The 15,061-nt window shown below is 38.2% G+C and overlaps 1 protein-coding gene across 1 annotated transcript; it reads left to right on the top strand.

Moving 5' to 3' along the window:
• The first annotated feature begins 546 nt into the window (after window positions 1-546).
• On the top strand, window positions 547-6,655 carry LOC129266212 (muscle M-line assembly protein unc-89-like). Its single transcript, XM_054904045.2, has 2 exons — window positions 547-741; window positions 2,434-6,655. Exons 1-2 carry the CDS (start codon window positions 654-656, stop codon window positions 5,835-5,837), a joined length of 3,492 nt encoding a protein of 1,163 aa, XP_054760020.2. The 5' UTR covers window positions 547-653; the 3' UTR covers window positions 5,838-6,655.
• The last annotated feature ends 8,406 nt before the right edge of the window (window positions 6,656-15,061 follow it).

Below are 15,061 nucleotides of genomic sequence, written 5' to 3'. Positions count from 1 at the left end.
ACAGATCGGTTGCACATGTGCAAGACAAGTTAGCTGGTTTTGATATTGTCTTGTCTTTCCGTTGATGCGCACAATCATGATATTGACTACTATGGCATATGAACGTCAAGATTGACTTGACTTGATTGATTTGATATTAGAGGAACGAGACACAACCCATATTCCACAAATTTGTAAACGTGCTGATTTCTATAAAAATGAAAAATTCTTCATAAAAAGAACAGAATATACCTTACTCTCCTTCAAGTAATGTGTTTGTACATGTAGGTAAGTCTTGTTCTTATTCCACCGTTTTGAGGGTATTACTAGAGGGTTTTTTATATTTTGCACGACGTCTGATCAAGCTAGTTGGACATAATCTTGAATCTTATAGTTTACGAGGTAAAAAACATTATCATAGCGGTCCACTTTGTTCACTGGCAAAATTTGAAAATTCTTTGTCTAAACACCGGCAGCATTTGATTTTTATTTTTTTTGTAACTGTCGAGTCACTTTCCTGTCAACATTGCTTAATCCAACCTGATGCCTAGCAACATCTCTTCTTGCAGAACTGATGTCTTTGAGGTTCTTCTGAAGCAGAAACTACGCACTCTGTAACACACACATACTGTACACCATAGGCTGCTGTAGCTGGATCCTCTAGATCTGCGACCATGGAGCGAGTAGTGAACGCAAGGGTCTTTGAGGAGACATTGACCAAGGAACAACTGGATGACATGATCAAGAAGAATATCCGACCAGGTTAGTATCATTATGCTCATTATTGTTATGTGTATCTGTGCCCTTACAAACAGGACAAAACCTCATCAGCCAATATCCCAGCAAAAAATATAGGAAGCTTTATGTATCAGTGCCAAACATTTTTTTTTTCAATTTTGAGCTATGCCTCTTTATTATTAGCAATCTTAAGCATTGTTTTCCATTCAGAATTGTGAAATGTGATTGTTTAAAAACTCAAATTTGTTCTAGGTGAATGTTTGCTGCCAGGCCTGTATGGTTTTATGTCTGTGCTTCTATCACAGCCATTCTTGCGTCAGGGTGGACTTCTTCTCAGTTTTTTTTCATATGATCATTCACAAACCTGTGCAGATTTCTCCTTGCTTGTTTTGAACTTTGTTCTGTTACATTTTTAGCTTCTACTGTACATAGTTTGAATACCTTTTGCAGGTTTGAGTACCCAAAATATGGCATAATGCTGTGGGTTAATGTTGACGTTAGCACTATTAAGACATTTCCCTTTGCAAATTGTCTTTCAAAAATTTGAATTTGTGAACTATATGTAGATAACAAGAATATAATGTGACTTTTCTACATACAATTGCATGTAGTCACAGGTGCATCTACATAAGATGACGTCGGAATATTTGTCGATGAATAGCACGATGGTAACCATTTTTGATATTTGCAAATTATAGGAATATTTCTAACAGAAATAGCTGGTGAGCGTTAAAAATGCAGGAAACTGGGTTTGTTGTATTTTGTAGCTTGTAGCTTTTAATTGGTGAACATGTATAATTTTACTTCATTTTTTTGCTTCCAATAAGGTCTTTCAAGGAGAATGAAACTCTTGGAGCAAGTTAGCTTTTGTGAAAACAGAAAAATCAAAGAATAAGATCAACAAAAGTTTGAGTAAAATAGGACTAGCAATAGAAGAGTTATGAGCATTTGAATGTCGAGATCACTAATGCTATGGAGATCCTCCCATTGGCAATGCGACCAAGATCTTTGATGTCACAGATGAACAACTCTCCCCTTTTGGACACTGAAAATATACCCCAAAACATATCTTTTTGCTCATTCTAATCATATGACAAACGATTCATCAATGATATAATGTTGTGAAACCTCTGTACTTGTCCTCTCATAAAGAGAACACCTCACCTTGTGATAGACTCTATAAAAGTGAGAATATAAGTGAAATAAGTACTAAAGTAATGAGGGAGTTGGTTGTAGTCGTGTGACATCACAGATCTTGGTCGCATTGCCAATGGGAGGATCTACATGGCGTTAGTGATCGCAATATTCAAATGCTCATAACTTTCTTATTATTCATTCAATCTTCCTCAAACAATATGTTTCTTTGATTTTTTTCTTTGATATGAATTCAGCTTGTTTCAAGGGTTTCATTCTCCTTTAAAAGTCAAGCCCAGCCCCCAAAAATGTTGATTTGAATAAAAAGAGAATAATCAAACTAGCAAAACTTTCTTATTTTTTATCAGATTTTTATCGTTTTGATTATGCTTGTTGGATTTTTCTATTTTTATTCAATTCAACTTTTTGTTGGGGTGGAAAATCAACCAGATGTAGATCAACAGTGATGTGACAGTTCGCCTTTTTTGAATACCAAGTTTCTTATAAAACATTGCTTGCTATAACTACTGACCTAGCTTTAAAATTGATGTTTTTGCTCTTTGTCTTTGTTCCATGCTGCAGACCATTGGGAAGATGGCATTGCCTCCTACTTCAGGGTACAGAAGATCATCGATCTCCTGGAGGATGAACGCCTTCCTTTGGATCCCCATCTGGACACTGCCATCTCTGTCCTGTCCGATGGCAAAGCTAAAATCCGCAACCAGTCGCACAAAAAATTCTGCCGGGATATCAGAGCTAAGGTGGATGATCTTGAGAATCAGACGGACGACGAGCTCTCGCAGCCTGTAGAGTGCCTTGTACCAGGTTGCTTCCCAATAGGACCAGAATGTGAGTCGCTTGGAATCTATGGTGATGTCCTTTGTGATGAGGAGAAGCAGTTTCCCAAGCCGATAAGTCCTAGCAGGGTTACGAACAGATTGATGTTTGAGCTAAGTGAATATGTGACTCGTATCAAGGAAACGTACCAGAACGTTGCTGGATGGATCAAGAAAATAATGGGGTGGGGAGATGAATGTGCCCTTCCCGCAACGCTGGTTGAGGAGTGGTGTACCACATTGACGAGAGAGACCATTAGGAAGAAAAATAGGAGCTTATTTGTAGCTCAGAAATACCTCCTCGAAAAATTTGAATTTCCTGGGTTAGTGGTTCCTTCGAAGAACAAAAACAATGAGGGTGTGGATACGCCAACCGCAGGACTATTCAATGGCGGTGAAATTGACGGGAAATCAGACATGGGAAACAAAGCTAATATTGAAGATGGCTATTCAGGGAATCATGCTGAGAATGACAATGAAGAGAATGACATTGAAGATCATGACAACAAAGAGAATGGCAGTGAGGAAAATATGGATATCTCGGGGGATCTCCAAGAAGGCACAGAAGTAAAGAAGACACCAAGTAAAAAGTTGTTGGTAACGTCATCTTCATCTGGTAATGGTGATGGTGAGAAAAAGGAAATTCCTGCTGATAGTGGGGGTGTTGATGAGGATATGGAGGATGGAGGGGACACACAGAATGATGAGGATAATGGGAGTACAAAGGATACTGGGAGCAATGAGGAGGAATCCGATGAAACGTCACCACCTCCAAGGCAGACTTCATCTAGAAGCGCAGCCAAAGCTGCTATTGGCAAAATTGTTAAACCAGAACCTAAGAGACCTTCTAGGCAAGCTACCCAGGCAGCAGGAGCAGCCTCAAGTCAGAAGCCAACAAGGCAATCTGCTCCCTCCAGGAGTACAAGAAGCAGAGCCCCGATCAAGAAAACTCCTCCAAAAGTCCAAAGATCTTCCGTAAGGAGTTCTCGTAAAAGGAAACTTGAGTCATCTGATGACGCTAGCAATCCAGATGAGGATGACGATGATGATGAAGATGTGAATGAAGACGATTATGAAGACGAGGAGGAGGATGATGATGATGAGGATGACGAGAGTAGCATTGAGGAAGGTGAAGTAAAGACTCCGAGAAGTAGGTCTACAAGAAGTAAGTCTCAGAGAAGTGAGTCTGCAAAGACCATTATGATCAAGAAGGATATAGCTGAGGCTACTAAACTTTTCACCTCCATCAGCAAAGTGGTACATACCATAAAGAAAGAATTGAAAATTGCCTTGGACTATCTCGAAAGTGAGACCGATAAGATAAATAAGAATCTTCAAAAAGCTGAGAAAGTGCTTGATAAAGTCATAAAATCTGTGAAATATGAAAAAATCCAAGATGATATCAAAGATGATGATGATGAAGAGGAGGACAATAGTGGTCAAGAAGAAGAAAGTGAGGAGGAAATGCCAGTGAGAAAAACCAGGAATTCACCCAAAACTAAGAAAATAACTGTACAAGTCAAGCAAGGCGTGAAAGACAAATTAAAAAAATCACAAGTCAAAGTGGAACGACTAAATGCCAAAAAGGTCCCGCCAAGCAATGCTGCTCGTAATACATCTCGAAAGGAGTCTACCCCTATCCCAAAAGTTTCGCGGCCAAAAAGGGGGAGTACATCTCCAAGGCCAGTACTATCAAAAGATTCCCCAAAGAAACCGTTAGGAGAAATCAAAGATTTTGACAAAGAAAAACTTTTTTCCAGTAGATTGTCAGTGTCCCTGACAAAAATCAGTGAAGTTCTTGTCAAGAGAGCTCTAGAGAGTGAACCCTGTTATGAAGAAAGCGAGATAGAGATATCACCTCCAAGACAAAGCCATTCTTCAGAAAATTCTGACGAGGATAAAGATGCAGATGATGAGCTGGATGATGACCATGATGACGAAGAAAAGGTTGAAGATGACAAGATTTCAAAGGTCATAAGGAGAAAATCAGGCAGATTTGGCTCCACAAAAATTGTTCCACGGAGATCTGCTGACCTGCGCTCTGGGAAGAATGAACCTTCAAAAAAAGTCACTTCAGAATCCCCAAAGAATTCTGGTAACCTCGATGGAGATGATTCTGTAACCTCAAAGACCTCTAGGAGAAGTCCCAGGGGTAGAAGAGATGATATTGTGAAGGAGATCAACAATACTGAAGAAGTCTTGAGTGATGGAGAAAAGAAAAGAACCACAAGGTCTACAAGGAGTGGAAAAACTAAAGAGGATTTACCCAAGAGGGTGGAAGGTTCATATAGGTCTTTGAGGGAAAGGAGGGAATCCCCAACTACTGATGAAGAGGTTAATAAACCATCAACAATGGACTCACCATACAGTGGCAGTGATGATGATGATGATGACAGCATTCCCAAGAAATCACAGCATACAGCTTTTGCTACTCTTGCTGCTGGGATGACGTCTTTTGGGGATCTGCGGAAAACAACCCCAAAGGAAAAGGTAAAGAAACGATCACTAAATGACTTTGTCAAAAAGCTCAACAGTCCAAAGCGGAGAAAGACAGACTCTGAATCGGAATCCTCTGCAAGAAGTAAAGGTGTCAAACAGCAGCCAGATGACAGTGAAGAAGATGGCACCGAAGTGAACGAAGAAGATGACGACTTCCTCGAAAAACGGGCCGAAAAGGAAATCGAAAAGCCAAACTCGAAGGGATCTGCTGAACTGGCGGAGAAAAGTGCCGATGAGCAACAAACTGTTGATGAGAAAATGGATGACACAACAGAGGAACAACCCGAAGATGTGGATCCCCAAACGACAGAAGTCGCAGAACATACTGAGAATCCGGAAGAAGTCAATGACGAAGCGGCACAGATGGAAAAGGAGGTTGACAAGGACGACGATTTCCCTGGAGACGCGATCATTGGACGGCACATTCGCCATCGCTGTAGCCTTGGAAAGCATGGTTTGTACAAGTGGTATGAGGGAAAGGTTGTCCATAAGAGTACAGCAAGTGAGTTGTTGAAACTGGACGAAGAGCAGTTCGGTCATCTGAACAATCTGTACACCTTTTATACCGTCAAGTACAACGATAATGACGAGATCCAGGCAAAGGCGTTGGAGTATGACTGGGACAGAGAAAATTTGAAGATCATGTTATGAGAATTGAAGATGCATTCTTAACCCATCGTCTCTGGAAATGTCTTGTTTCTATGTCATTTCAGTGTTGATTTAAAAAATGGCAGTACGCTGGAATTTTGTTGCATGCAATGCTTTTCACTTCATTTCATCGTGATAGGTTGGTCATATGCTTTTGCTCTGAAATACATGAATATATACAACACAGGTCGAAGGATGGTGTTGAAGGACCAAATTAATTCATTGGTTTGTCTATTCAGATCTCTCGATTCAGCATGAGATCTCCAAAATGAGATAAGTTCCTGAACTGCACAGCTCCATTTTCTCCTCACAGTGAATAAGTTGGAGATTGCAGGGGTGGGGGGGGGGGGGGGGCGTAAGATCAGATGTTCAAAAACTACAACTCATTCTTTTGCCAAATATAAGAGAGCAGTGCATGATACTTGAAATCAATCGCAACTTAATTTTTGGTTCCCAGATCAATCACAACTCAGGCAGTGATTGTAATTTGTAATCAATTGCAATTTTTAGCAGTTGCAAGTAATTCAATTAAATTAATATCCAACCGTTCAGTGAATTTTGTGATTGATTTGTAATACCAGTAATTAATTGCACCGGCCTCTAAAATGAATTGCATTTTTTTTTAAAGCTGCATGAGCATTGAATGATTTATTGTACTTTTTTGCTACATTTTAGATTCCTTTGTCTCAGAGTTTCTGAGATGGAATTTTCAATTTCGGAGTTTGACTTGCAATTAGGAAGAATTTTAAAATGATCTTTTATTAGATGAAATCAAATATATAAAGTCGTTTTAATTCTTTTCTTTTTTTCAATTTTGCTTGCCCATCAGTTGAAAAAAAAATCACTCCTAACATCCGGGGGATGTTTCATAAAGCTGTTCGTTACTTAAGAGTGATTTTATGAATGACTGGTGATCATTTGTTGTGGTAAATGGTATTCACCATTAAATGTTCATTGGGGATTATTTAGCGCGGAAGAAGGGTTCACCAGTCGCTCTTAACTTACGAACAGCATTACGAAACACCCCTCAGCTCTTGCCCCGTATATAAAATGAGGCTATGCAAAACTCATGAACTCGTGAATATGCTGTTCAAGTAAAATATTACCAAAATCATGTAAATGAAGACATATAAATTTTCGAATTCATTCGCATAGCATCATATAAACACATTCTTCCCCATGCTTATTTTAGTGTTTTTTTAATCGTGAAAAAATACTTGGTATAGACAAATTATTCATTCCCTGGCTCATGAGAAAGATAATGTCCTAGATATTACTAGGAAAATTATGAAAGTATAGTGTTGTGATTTAAAACGTGATGTCCATGTAGATTTTGTATTCTTCATTTTTTTCTCCATTTTTCTCCAAAAATTCATTTTGGCCCCCTAACTTGCCATTGTGCAATAAATGCAAGTCTCTGCATTGATTGAGTAAAAGTGATCTTTTAGAGAACAGAGATAGTTTACTAGACGACTTCTCTTCTCTCTGCACTTCACACTAATATTATAAGAATTATTTAGTTTCGATGGTGTGACTATCACATGACATTGTTGCAAATCTGTATGCAGGCCTATTCTTGGCACTTAACACCTAGCATTTTTCTGGATTCTGCATTCCATCCAGATATTGGACACTGCCATTGACCCCTAGTTTACAAAGAATTAGTAAAAAAAAAGGTAAAATTATTATAAATAATGGCTAATTATAAGAAAGTATTTGGGAATATATCATCATCATCCATCCAATGAAAGGTTTTAATCATTTCCCATTTCTTTGTGAGATAGCACTTAAAATAAATTGGTTTGATTGGTGGGGATTTTTTAAGCTAAGAAATGAATGCTTGTAAGCAAGCAACCAGAGGACCGATGGCTTAAGGTCCTCTCCTAAGGACCTGGTAATGAGGATTAATGCCTTACCAAAGGGCACTAGCGCACCAAGTGTGAATCGAACCCGGGTCACCAGAATACGAATCCCCCACTCTACCGACTGAGCTCAAACACTACTTAACATGGACCAGACTAGAGGGAAAGTCACCCCTCTAAAGATAATTTGGATATATAGAGAAAAATCAAGGAAGCATAATGATGAAAAAAAATTCAAAATGGAATGGAATATAAGAAAGTCATTTCAAAGTTTCACTTATTTTCCGAAAACATTTATATGCACAACACGTATGAGAGAGCTGATGAAGTCAGTTTCACTACTTACAAAAAATTGTATTATAAAATATGGGATATTTTCCTCTAATGTAAAGTAAGTTTTATTCCTCCCTCAATATGGTGTGGTGTAGTTTAAAGCTATGGTGTAGTGGTTCTGCCTCTCGCCTTGTAATCAGGGGGATGCACGTTTGAATCCCTCCATGGCCTAGCGTCCTTTGGCAAGGCGTCAATCCACACTTTGCCACTCTCCACTCGGGTGCTAAATGGGTACCTGGTAGGATGCAAAATCACCTTTTTGAGGGTTGACTTTCCTTTTTAAGGCGTCCTTCTCTGGACTCAAAGCCACATGGGTGCTAACCAAATTCTGTAAAATATACTATACACTCTCCTTTGTTGAAACATTTGTAATACGCTGTACAATCATGGCTTATTTTTCATTGTTAAGTGGAGTGGTGTGGCAATGTGACGTACTGTATTATTGTCTTATTTGGTGTTCGTTCAAATCTGTTAAGGCCACCCAATGGAAACAGAAACAGTGGCCACAGGACACAGGTGGCGAAGTGTAGACGGATTTTATGACCCTGTTCTCATTACCGTCCTAAAACCAGTTTAGTGGAAACAAGTGTAATGAGAACAGTTGAAGCGGCCTTGGAAGCGATTGTCCGAACTGGTTCGGAAGACCACCTCGCGATGTAGTTTTCAATTTCGCTTTGCCTCGTTCAACTAGTTAAGCGTCGGTGAGAACACAACCGTCTGCTGTGCTGTTTCAAATTTCTTTTGAAACGTCACTCCACTGTCACTGATAGCGTTCCTGTAGCAACAAGACCGCTTTACGAGAAGTGGTTCTGAAAAGCACTTTCGGGTGATCAGATGAGAACGCTAGCAATCGTTCTTCCAAACCGGTTTCCTAAACCGGTTTCCGCTGGACTAGTTTGAGAAAGTTTAGTGAGAACGGGGTCTAGGACATATTCCTTTCGAATGGGAGTCAATGTTTTCACTCTCGATGGGTGGCTGCTTAGATGGGTTTGACTGTATTTTTTTGCTTACTTTTATGAGCACTAATGTACATTTTGCCATGTGTGTAATATTGTGGACTACTGTATGATATTGTTTTCTCCAATATACACATTATCATATGTTTTGAAATCTCTTCATTTTATTTCTTAAGAAAATTCTTGATTCGAAACAGTCCTTTTCAAACACTTAATAGGGATGTTTATAATGCAAATCATGTAAATAATGGAGATTAGCGATAGTTTGCTTTGATCCCTACCCAGCCTACAAATTAGGTGGAACAATATTACTGTAATAACTTGCCTTGTGTAGTTGTGAGAGGTTTCTTGTAGTGTAGGACCAACATGTATGTTAAGACTGGATTATTGCGACTTAACCAAGGTTACAAAAATAAAGAGACCATAAAGTGAAAGATTTGGGTCCCATTTCATAAAGATTTGTTTTAATAACAAATGCACATTTGCTGTAACATGTCTACCATCAGCCAATCAAATTGAATGATTTCAGTAGCTTTAAACTTATTGCAACTTTGTCATTATAACAAGTTTTGTGAAACAGGCCCCAGGTGGTGTTTCAGGAAGCTGTTCATAAAGTTAGGAAAGACTTTATGAATGTCTGGAACATATTTAAAGGTGCTAATTTGGTTACATAGGCCCGTATTCTGAAGTCAAGTTTAACTTAGACCATGCTCTAACTCTGTGCTAAAATTATGGGAAGCCAAAAGTGTCAACATTTTTATTAAGTTGTATGTTAATTTTACTGTGCTCTTTCCTGATTCTTCAATGGTGAAGACAATCATATATTCATACTTCCTAGACAATTATGAATGATTTGAGGGCCAAATGAGCTGAAATATGATATCTCTACTGTTAGTGATTTATGTAACAATTGGCTATCCATACTTAAACCACAACTTTGAACCTGAGTTTAAGTTAAACCCGACTTCAGAATACGGGCCTATGAATGTCTGGAACATATTTAAAGGTGCTAATTTGGTTACATAGGGATTATTGTGAAACACAAGAAGTGTCAGCTTTAAGATACACCCACCAAGTCAGGTTTCAAATTGCCAAATTGTTCTCAAACTTTCATTGATCCTACTCTTTGATTCCTGTTTTCACATAAGCTAACTTTTTCTTGGGGTTCAATAATTGTCGCTTTTTTCTTTAATTTGATTTTTTTAAGTCAAGGTTTATTGATTAGGGAGATAATGATCAACATTGCCATCTCACGACAAAAGGTAGCATATTTTCTTTTTTTCATACTTTGGGACATTTTCTGTATGCTCTACATGGTGCAAAAGGATTTGGAGTCATACATGTTTAGTCACCAATTTGTGAAATACAGACGCGTCAAAAGCCAACAACTATTTTCACAAAACAATGACACATTTTCCTCATTAACTGAGGAACTAATTCCGGTTGATTCCCTTCGTCATGGGACGGCAGAGTATTTGTCTCACCTGGTGGATGTTTCATAAATCCGGGGGGGTGTTTCGCAAAGACTTAAGTATGACTTAGAGTCGCACTTAAATGCCTAGTAGCGTGCGGTATAAAAGGCATGATCGCATTGGTCAGATCATGCCAAGAGGACGCGCACTACTGCGTATTGATCGATAAGATTGCGCATTTCAAATCATACGCGTCGGCATATAAGTGCGACTCTAGGTTATACTTAACTATTTGTGAAACACCCCCCTGCTCAACTTCACGCACGACTGGAACCTGTTCTTAGGTGCTATAGTCGGCTATGTAGGGATGTCATTTGGCACGAGAAAGAATCACCAGTCACATGCAAAGTGATTCATAACTTATAAACACCTTTAGTGAAACACCCACCAATTAAGTGTATATTATTTAGCATTGTAGATGAAATGAAAGGGGAAGTTTCCAAAGGGTGATCTTTAGTAGAAGCAAGCCTTTCGTGTCAGATACCTGTTCACTTTGCTGTAGATATTGCATTAATTTTTCATGTGAATATTCATATCATTTTTTTGCACTGTCTAGCTTTGAAATGTAATATACATGTAGGCCCTTTAAGCCTGAGTTATTCATATACTTGTAGCTTGGGGAATATTTTCACTCATTTGATGAGTTCAACATTACAAGGGAGTTAAGCTCCGTATGGCGTAATGCAAAATTGAATATAAATTGTAAATATATGTATTACATCTCATCATGGGTTATGGATATGCTGAACAATTCCAATCCTGACAATATCCGTGAGCAGGGATGTAGTCAAAGCCAGTACTTCCAAGTCAATAGTCCACTGGAGAAAACCTTCTCCCATAGACTTTGAACATGTGACTCGGGACGGGGCCAAGGCTGGCTAAATGTGGCCTCGAGGCCGGCCTAGACTCTGCGTAGGAAATACAAGACATGAGGGCGATGGGTGATTTCGCCCTCATGACGGCCCAATTCGCCCCGGCCTAAAATTCCCCCTAAATGCACGCTTTAGGGCGACCATTATTAGAGTCACCCCAATATCTGTTCCAAGGAAAATATTTAGGAAAATCAATATTCTCATTGTGGCAGAAGAATAATATTTGCTTTTTAATACTGCACAGTTACTTTTCACCCCTAAAAGTAGCCATTCAAATGAAAGTAATATCCCGCCAATTTCTGAAATCGTCCCAATGTGGAAAAGGAAATAGCCCCTAGAAATGACAATTATTTCTTACCCTGCACTACATCCCTGTCTCTTGGTTGAACATCATACTTGTAGCTGGGATCTTGCCAGGTTTAATTGTGGGGTTGTATGGCCCGTATTCTGAAGTTGGGTTTAACTTAAACTCGGGTTTAAAGTTGTGGTTTAAGTATGGATAGCCAATTGTTACATAAATCACTAACAGTAGAGATATCATATTTCAGCTCATTTGGCTCTCAAATCATTCATAATTGTCTAGGAAGTATATAAATAGATGATTGTCTTCACCATCAATGAATCAGGAAATAGCACAGTAAACATACATGTAAGAAACACAACTTAATACAAATTTTGACACTTTTTGCTTCCCATAATTTTAGCACAGAGTTAGACCATGGTCTAAGTTAAACCTGACTTCACAATGCGGGCCATTGTGTCTAATCCAGCTAGACCCCACCGGTGAATATATTGGCATAATTTGCTGACATTTGAATCATAATTTGTACATATTTGTTGACTATATAAAGAAAAGTTCTTTAATATTACCCTTCCTCCTCAAGCAAAGACAGCAACGAAGGGAAATAAATGGTTATGGAAGCTTTATAACAATGTGTATCCTTCTATGCCAAGTGCATATTACAATGATATCCCTTTTCTGTTTTTAGTACTATTGATAAAACTTGCCTCTTACTATGTAAAAATGTTTTCCATTGTCATTCATGTTTCTAACAATTAAGTATATCAGGGATGTTAATTTAGTATTTTTTATGTCCATTTAGCACTCCCCATATGGGCTGTTATATGACACCTATAGACAGATCCTTGTCATTTGATTGGTTGTTTGATATTGATCATTCAGCCCATTTTGCAGTGACATCATCTGTGCAATTTTGGATCCATTTATCATGCAAATTTGGATCCATACGATTTTGCCCATTGCACGCGCGCCAAGACCACCGGCGCTACACGTATAGTGCGCGTGTTGAATGTATGCGACAATCAACAGACCACGATCAGACTGAATGCGCTTTTATTCAAATTTGTAAATGAAATGGAAAGGATTTTTGGTTGTCATATGAACCAAATAATGAATGTTTGAGTGCAATGGACAGAATACTTCATTCAGTGAAAGATGAAATGAATGATCCATTCAAATACGCCTCGTTGAATGGATCATTTCATCTTTCACTGAATGAAGTATTCTGTCCATAGCACTCATAAACATTTTGTATACTACGCACTCAAATAAAAGCATTGCCTAATATGTGTTAGACTCTTTTTCAAACTGAGAACACAAATATTTTCATAAATTTAAATTGTATATATACCTGAAAAGCTTTTAAAGTTTATCTTCCTGAAATAGATAGAAATTATTACATGTGTAATAGAAACATGTGCGTAGAGTAAAATAAATTACCATCGAAGGGCAGTGATTTTGTCGCACTGGCATAGCAGAAACAAGACATAAGGGACCATTCCTCTCTCTTTTTTGAAACATTAATAATCTTTTATTTTTCAAAGTTAGCACTGCTGCTATAAAAATTGTATGTATAACTGAGTTCCACTTGTTGACCTTGCCACAGTGAAATTAGAAATTGTTTTTTATTTCAATGATTATCCTTATTTAAATATGTTTTTAAACATTGAATGAATTTTACGGATTCAATTAAAATGAGGATCAAATATGTGTAGTATATTTAGCATTTTACCCCATCTTTTGTTTTTGTTGTTTTTCATACAGAAATGTCACTTTGTCGCAAATGAATCAATTTAATGGTAATGGCTATGTTTATAAACCTGTGTGTGGTTACATTATGTTACACAGTATGCCTATTATTATCCTTCTTAAAAGATACTATGGTGCGTATTCTGAAGTTCACTTCAATGTAAGCAAGGTTTTGACTCTGATACAATTCGGTGGATTCACAATACAGTGCGCGCTCTATCGGTTGCAGCGTACAGGCCAATTTCTAACTTTGGGGTCAACATTGCACGCAGGCAGCGTACAGTGCTAGTGTACTATATGGTGACCGGGATGCTTCGAAAATGAAAACCATATGGAAAAAGGGGAGGAAAATTTCACAAAAAACAGTCAAAATTTCGCAAATAAATATGCGGCAAATTTCTCTCCCACCTCCTGGACCCTGGTTAACAGCATAATTTTATGCAAACCGGCCGAACACCGCGTCGGCCGGCCGGTGCAGCATATTGCATGCTTATGCTCTAGTGCGCAACAGATGTCGACCTTTTCCCCACGATGCATTGCAAATTTCGGCCTGTCCGCCGCAAACGATAGATGCATGGCGCACTGTATTGTGAATCCACCGAATATATGGGAAGTAGAAAATGGCAATATTTTGTTTGTACATTGTATGTTTCTTTTGCTGCCAATGTTCTTTCCTAGTGCTTCGATGGTAATAAAAACTAGATAATATTCCCAGACTTATGATTGATTCAAGTGTCAAGTGAGCTGATGAATTGAACCTGTATTATTAGGAGATTTGTCACAATTGGCTTTCCATAGTTGAGTCAGATTTAAATTAGACCCGGCAAGTTAAGAATATGTGCTCATATGCCAGAACAGATGCATGTACATTGCATCCTGAGGTGTGGTTATGGAATTGACAAGCACCGTAGGTACTGCAGTTACATGAATTAGCATTCCTGCATAGCAGATAGACACTTACCACCCTTTCACACGGTAAATTTTTTTTTCGTAATTTCAATGTTGATTCCAGTGAAAAATAAGGCTAATGACGAATTTTTAGCACGTATCAAACCAAACTAGAATCACGAATGATAATCACAATCACGAATTTGAAAAATTCTACTACGGAGGTGAATTTCATTTAAGTTTCACTCAAAGTACGGTACAAATTTCAGGTGTGAAAGGCTTGACCTCTAAACTTTTGGGGGGCGAAGCTTACATGTCCTTTCAAGCACTTCAGTAGATAATACAATTGTCATGCACTCATCGTATGGAAGTCACCAAGGACACATACCGCCTTCGCTCCAGAATTCAAATTCAAATCACAGTTTTCGAGTGAGCGTGTGAAAGGTCCGATGATTCTAAAGACGAATTGCAATCATTGTTTACAATGATGATTCAAGATTCATGTATACAACAGAAAATTGGACCTTAACTAGCATTATAAACAGAAATTTAACTTTGACTTAGGTTGACATCTGGTTCAACATTCAGCTGCATAAATTTATCAGTATCCAAACACATCAAACTTAAGTTTACAATACAAAAAGAAGAAAGTTCATGGCTATTTTCCTGTGTTTGTCAAGGAAAGTGATATCTTTCAGACATTGTGAATTTTCATACTGAATAGTGATGAACCAAACAAGTATCAATCATAGAAAAAAGTGGCACCTTTTGTGTACATTTTTAAAAATTTCAAC

This window comes from Lytechinus pictus, chromosome 8, assembly GCF_037042905.1.
Source record: "Lytechinus pictus isolate F3 Inbred chromosome 8, Lp3.0, whole genome shotgun sequence".
Taxonomy (NCBI): domain Eukaryota; kingdom Metazoa; phylum Echinodermata; class Echinoidea; order Temnopleuroida; family Toxopneustidae; genus Lytechinus; species Lytechinus pictus.
The sequence above is the reverse complement of the archived record's forward strand: the minus strand, read 5'-3'. Positions and strand labels throughout refer to the sequence as shown.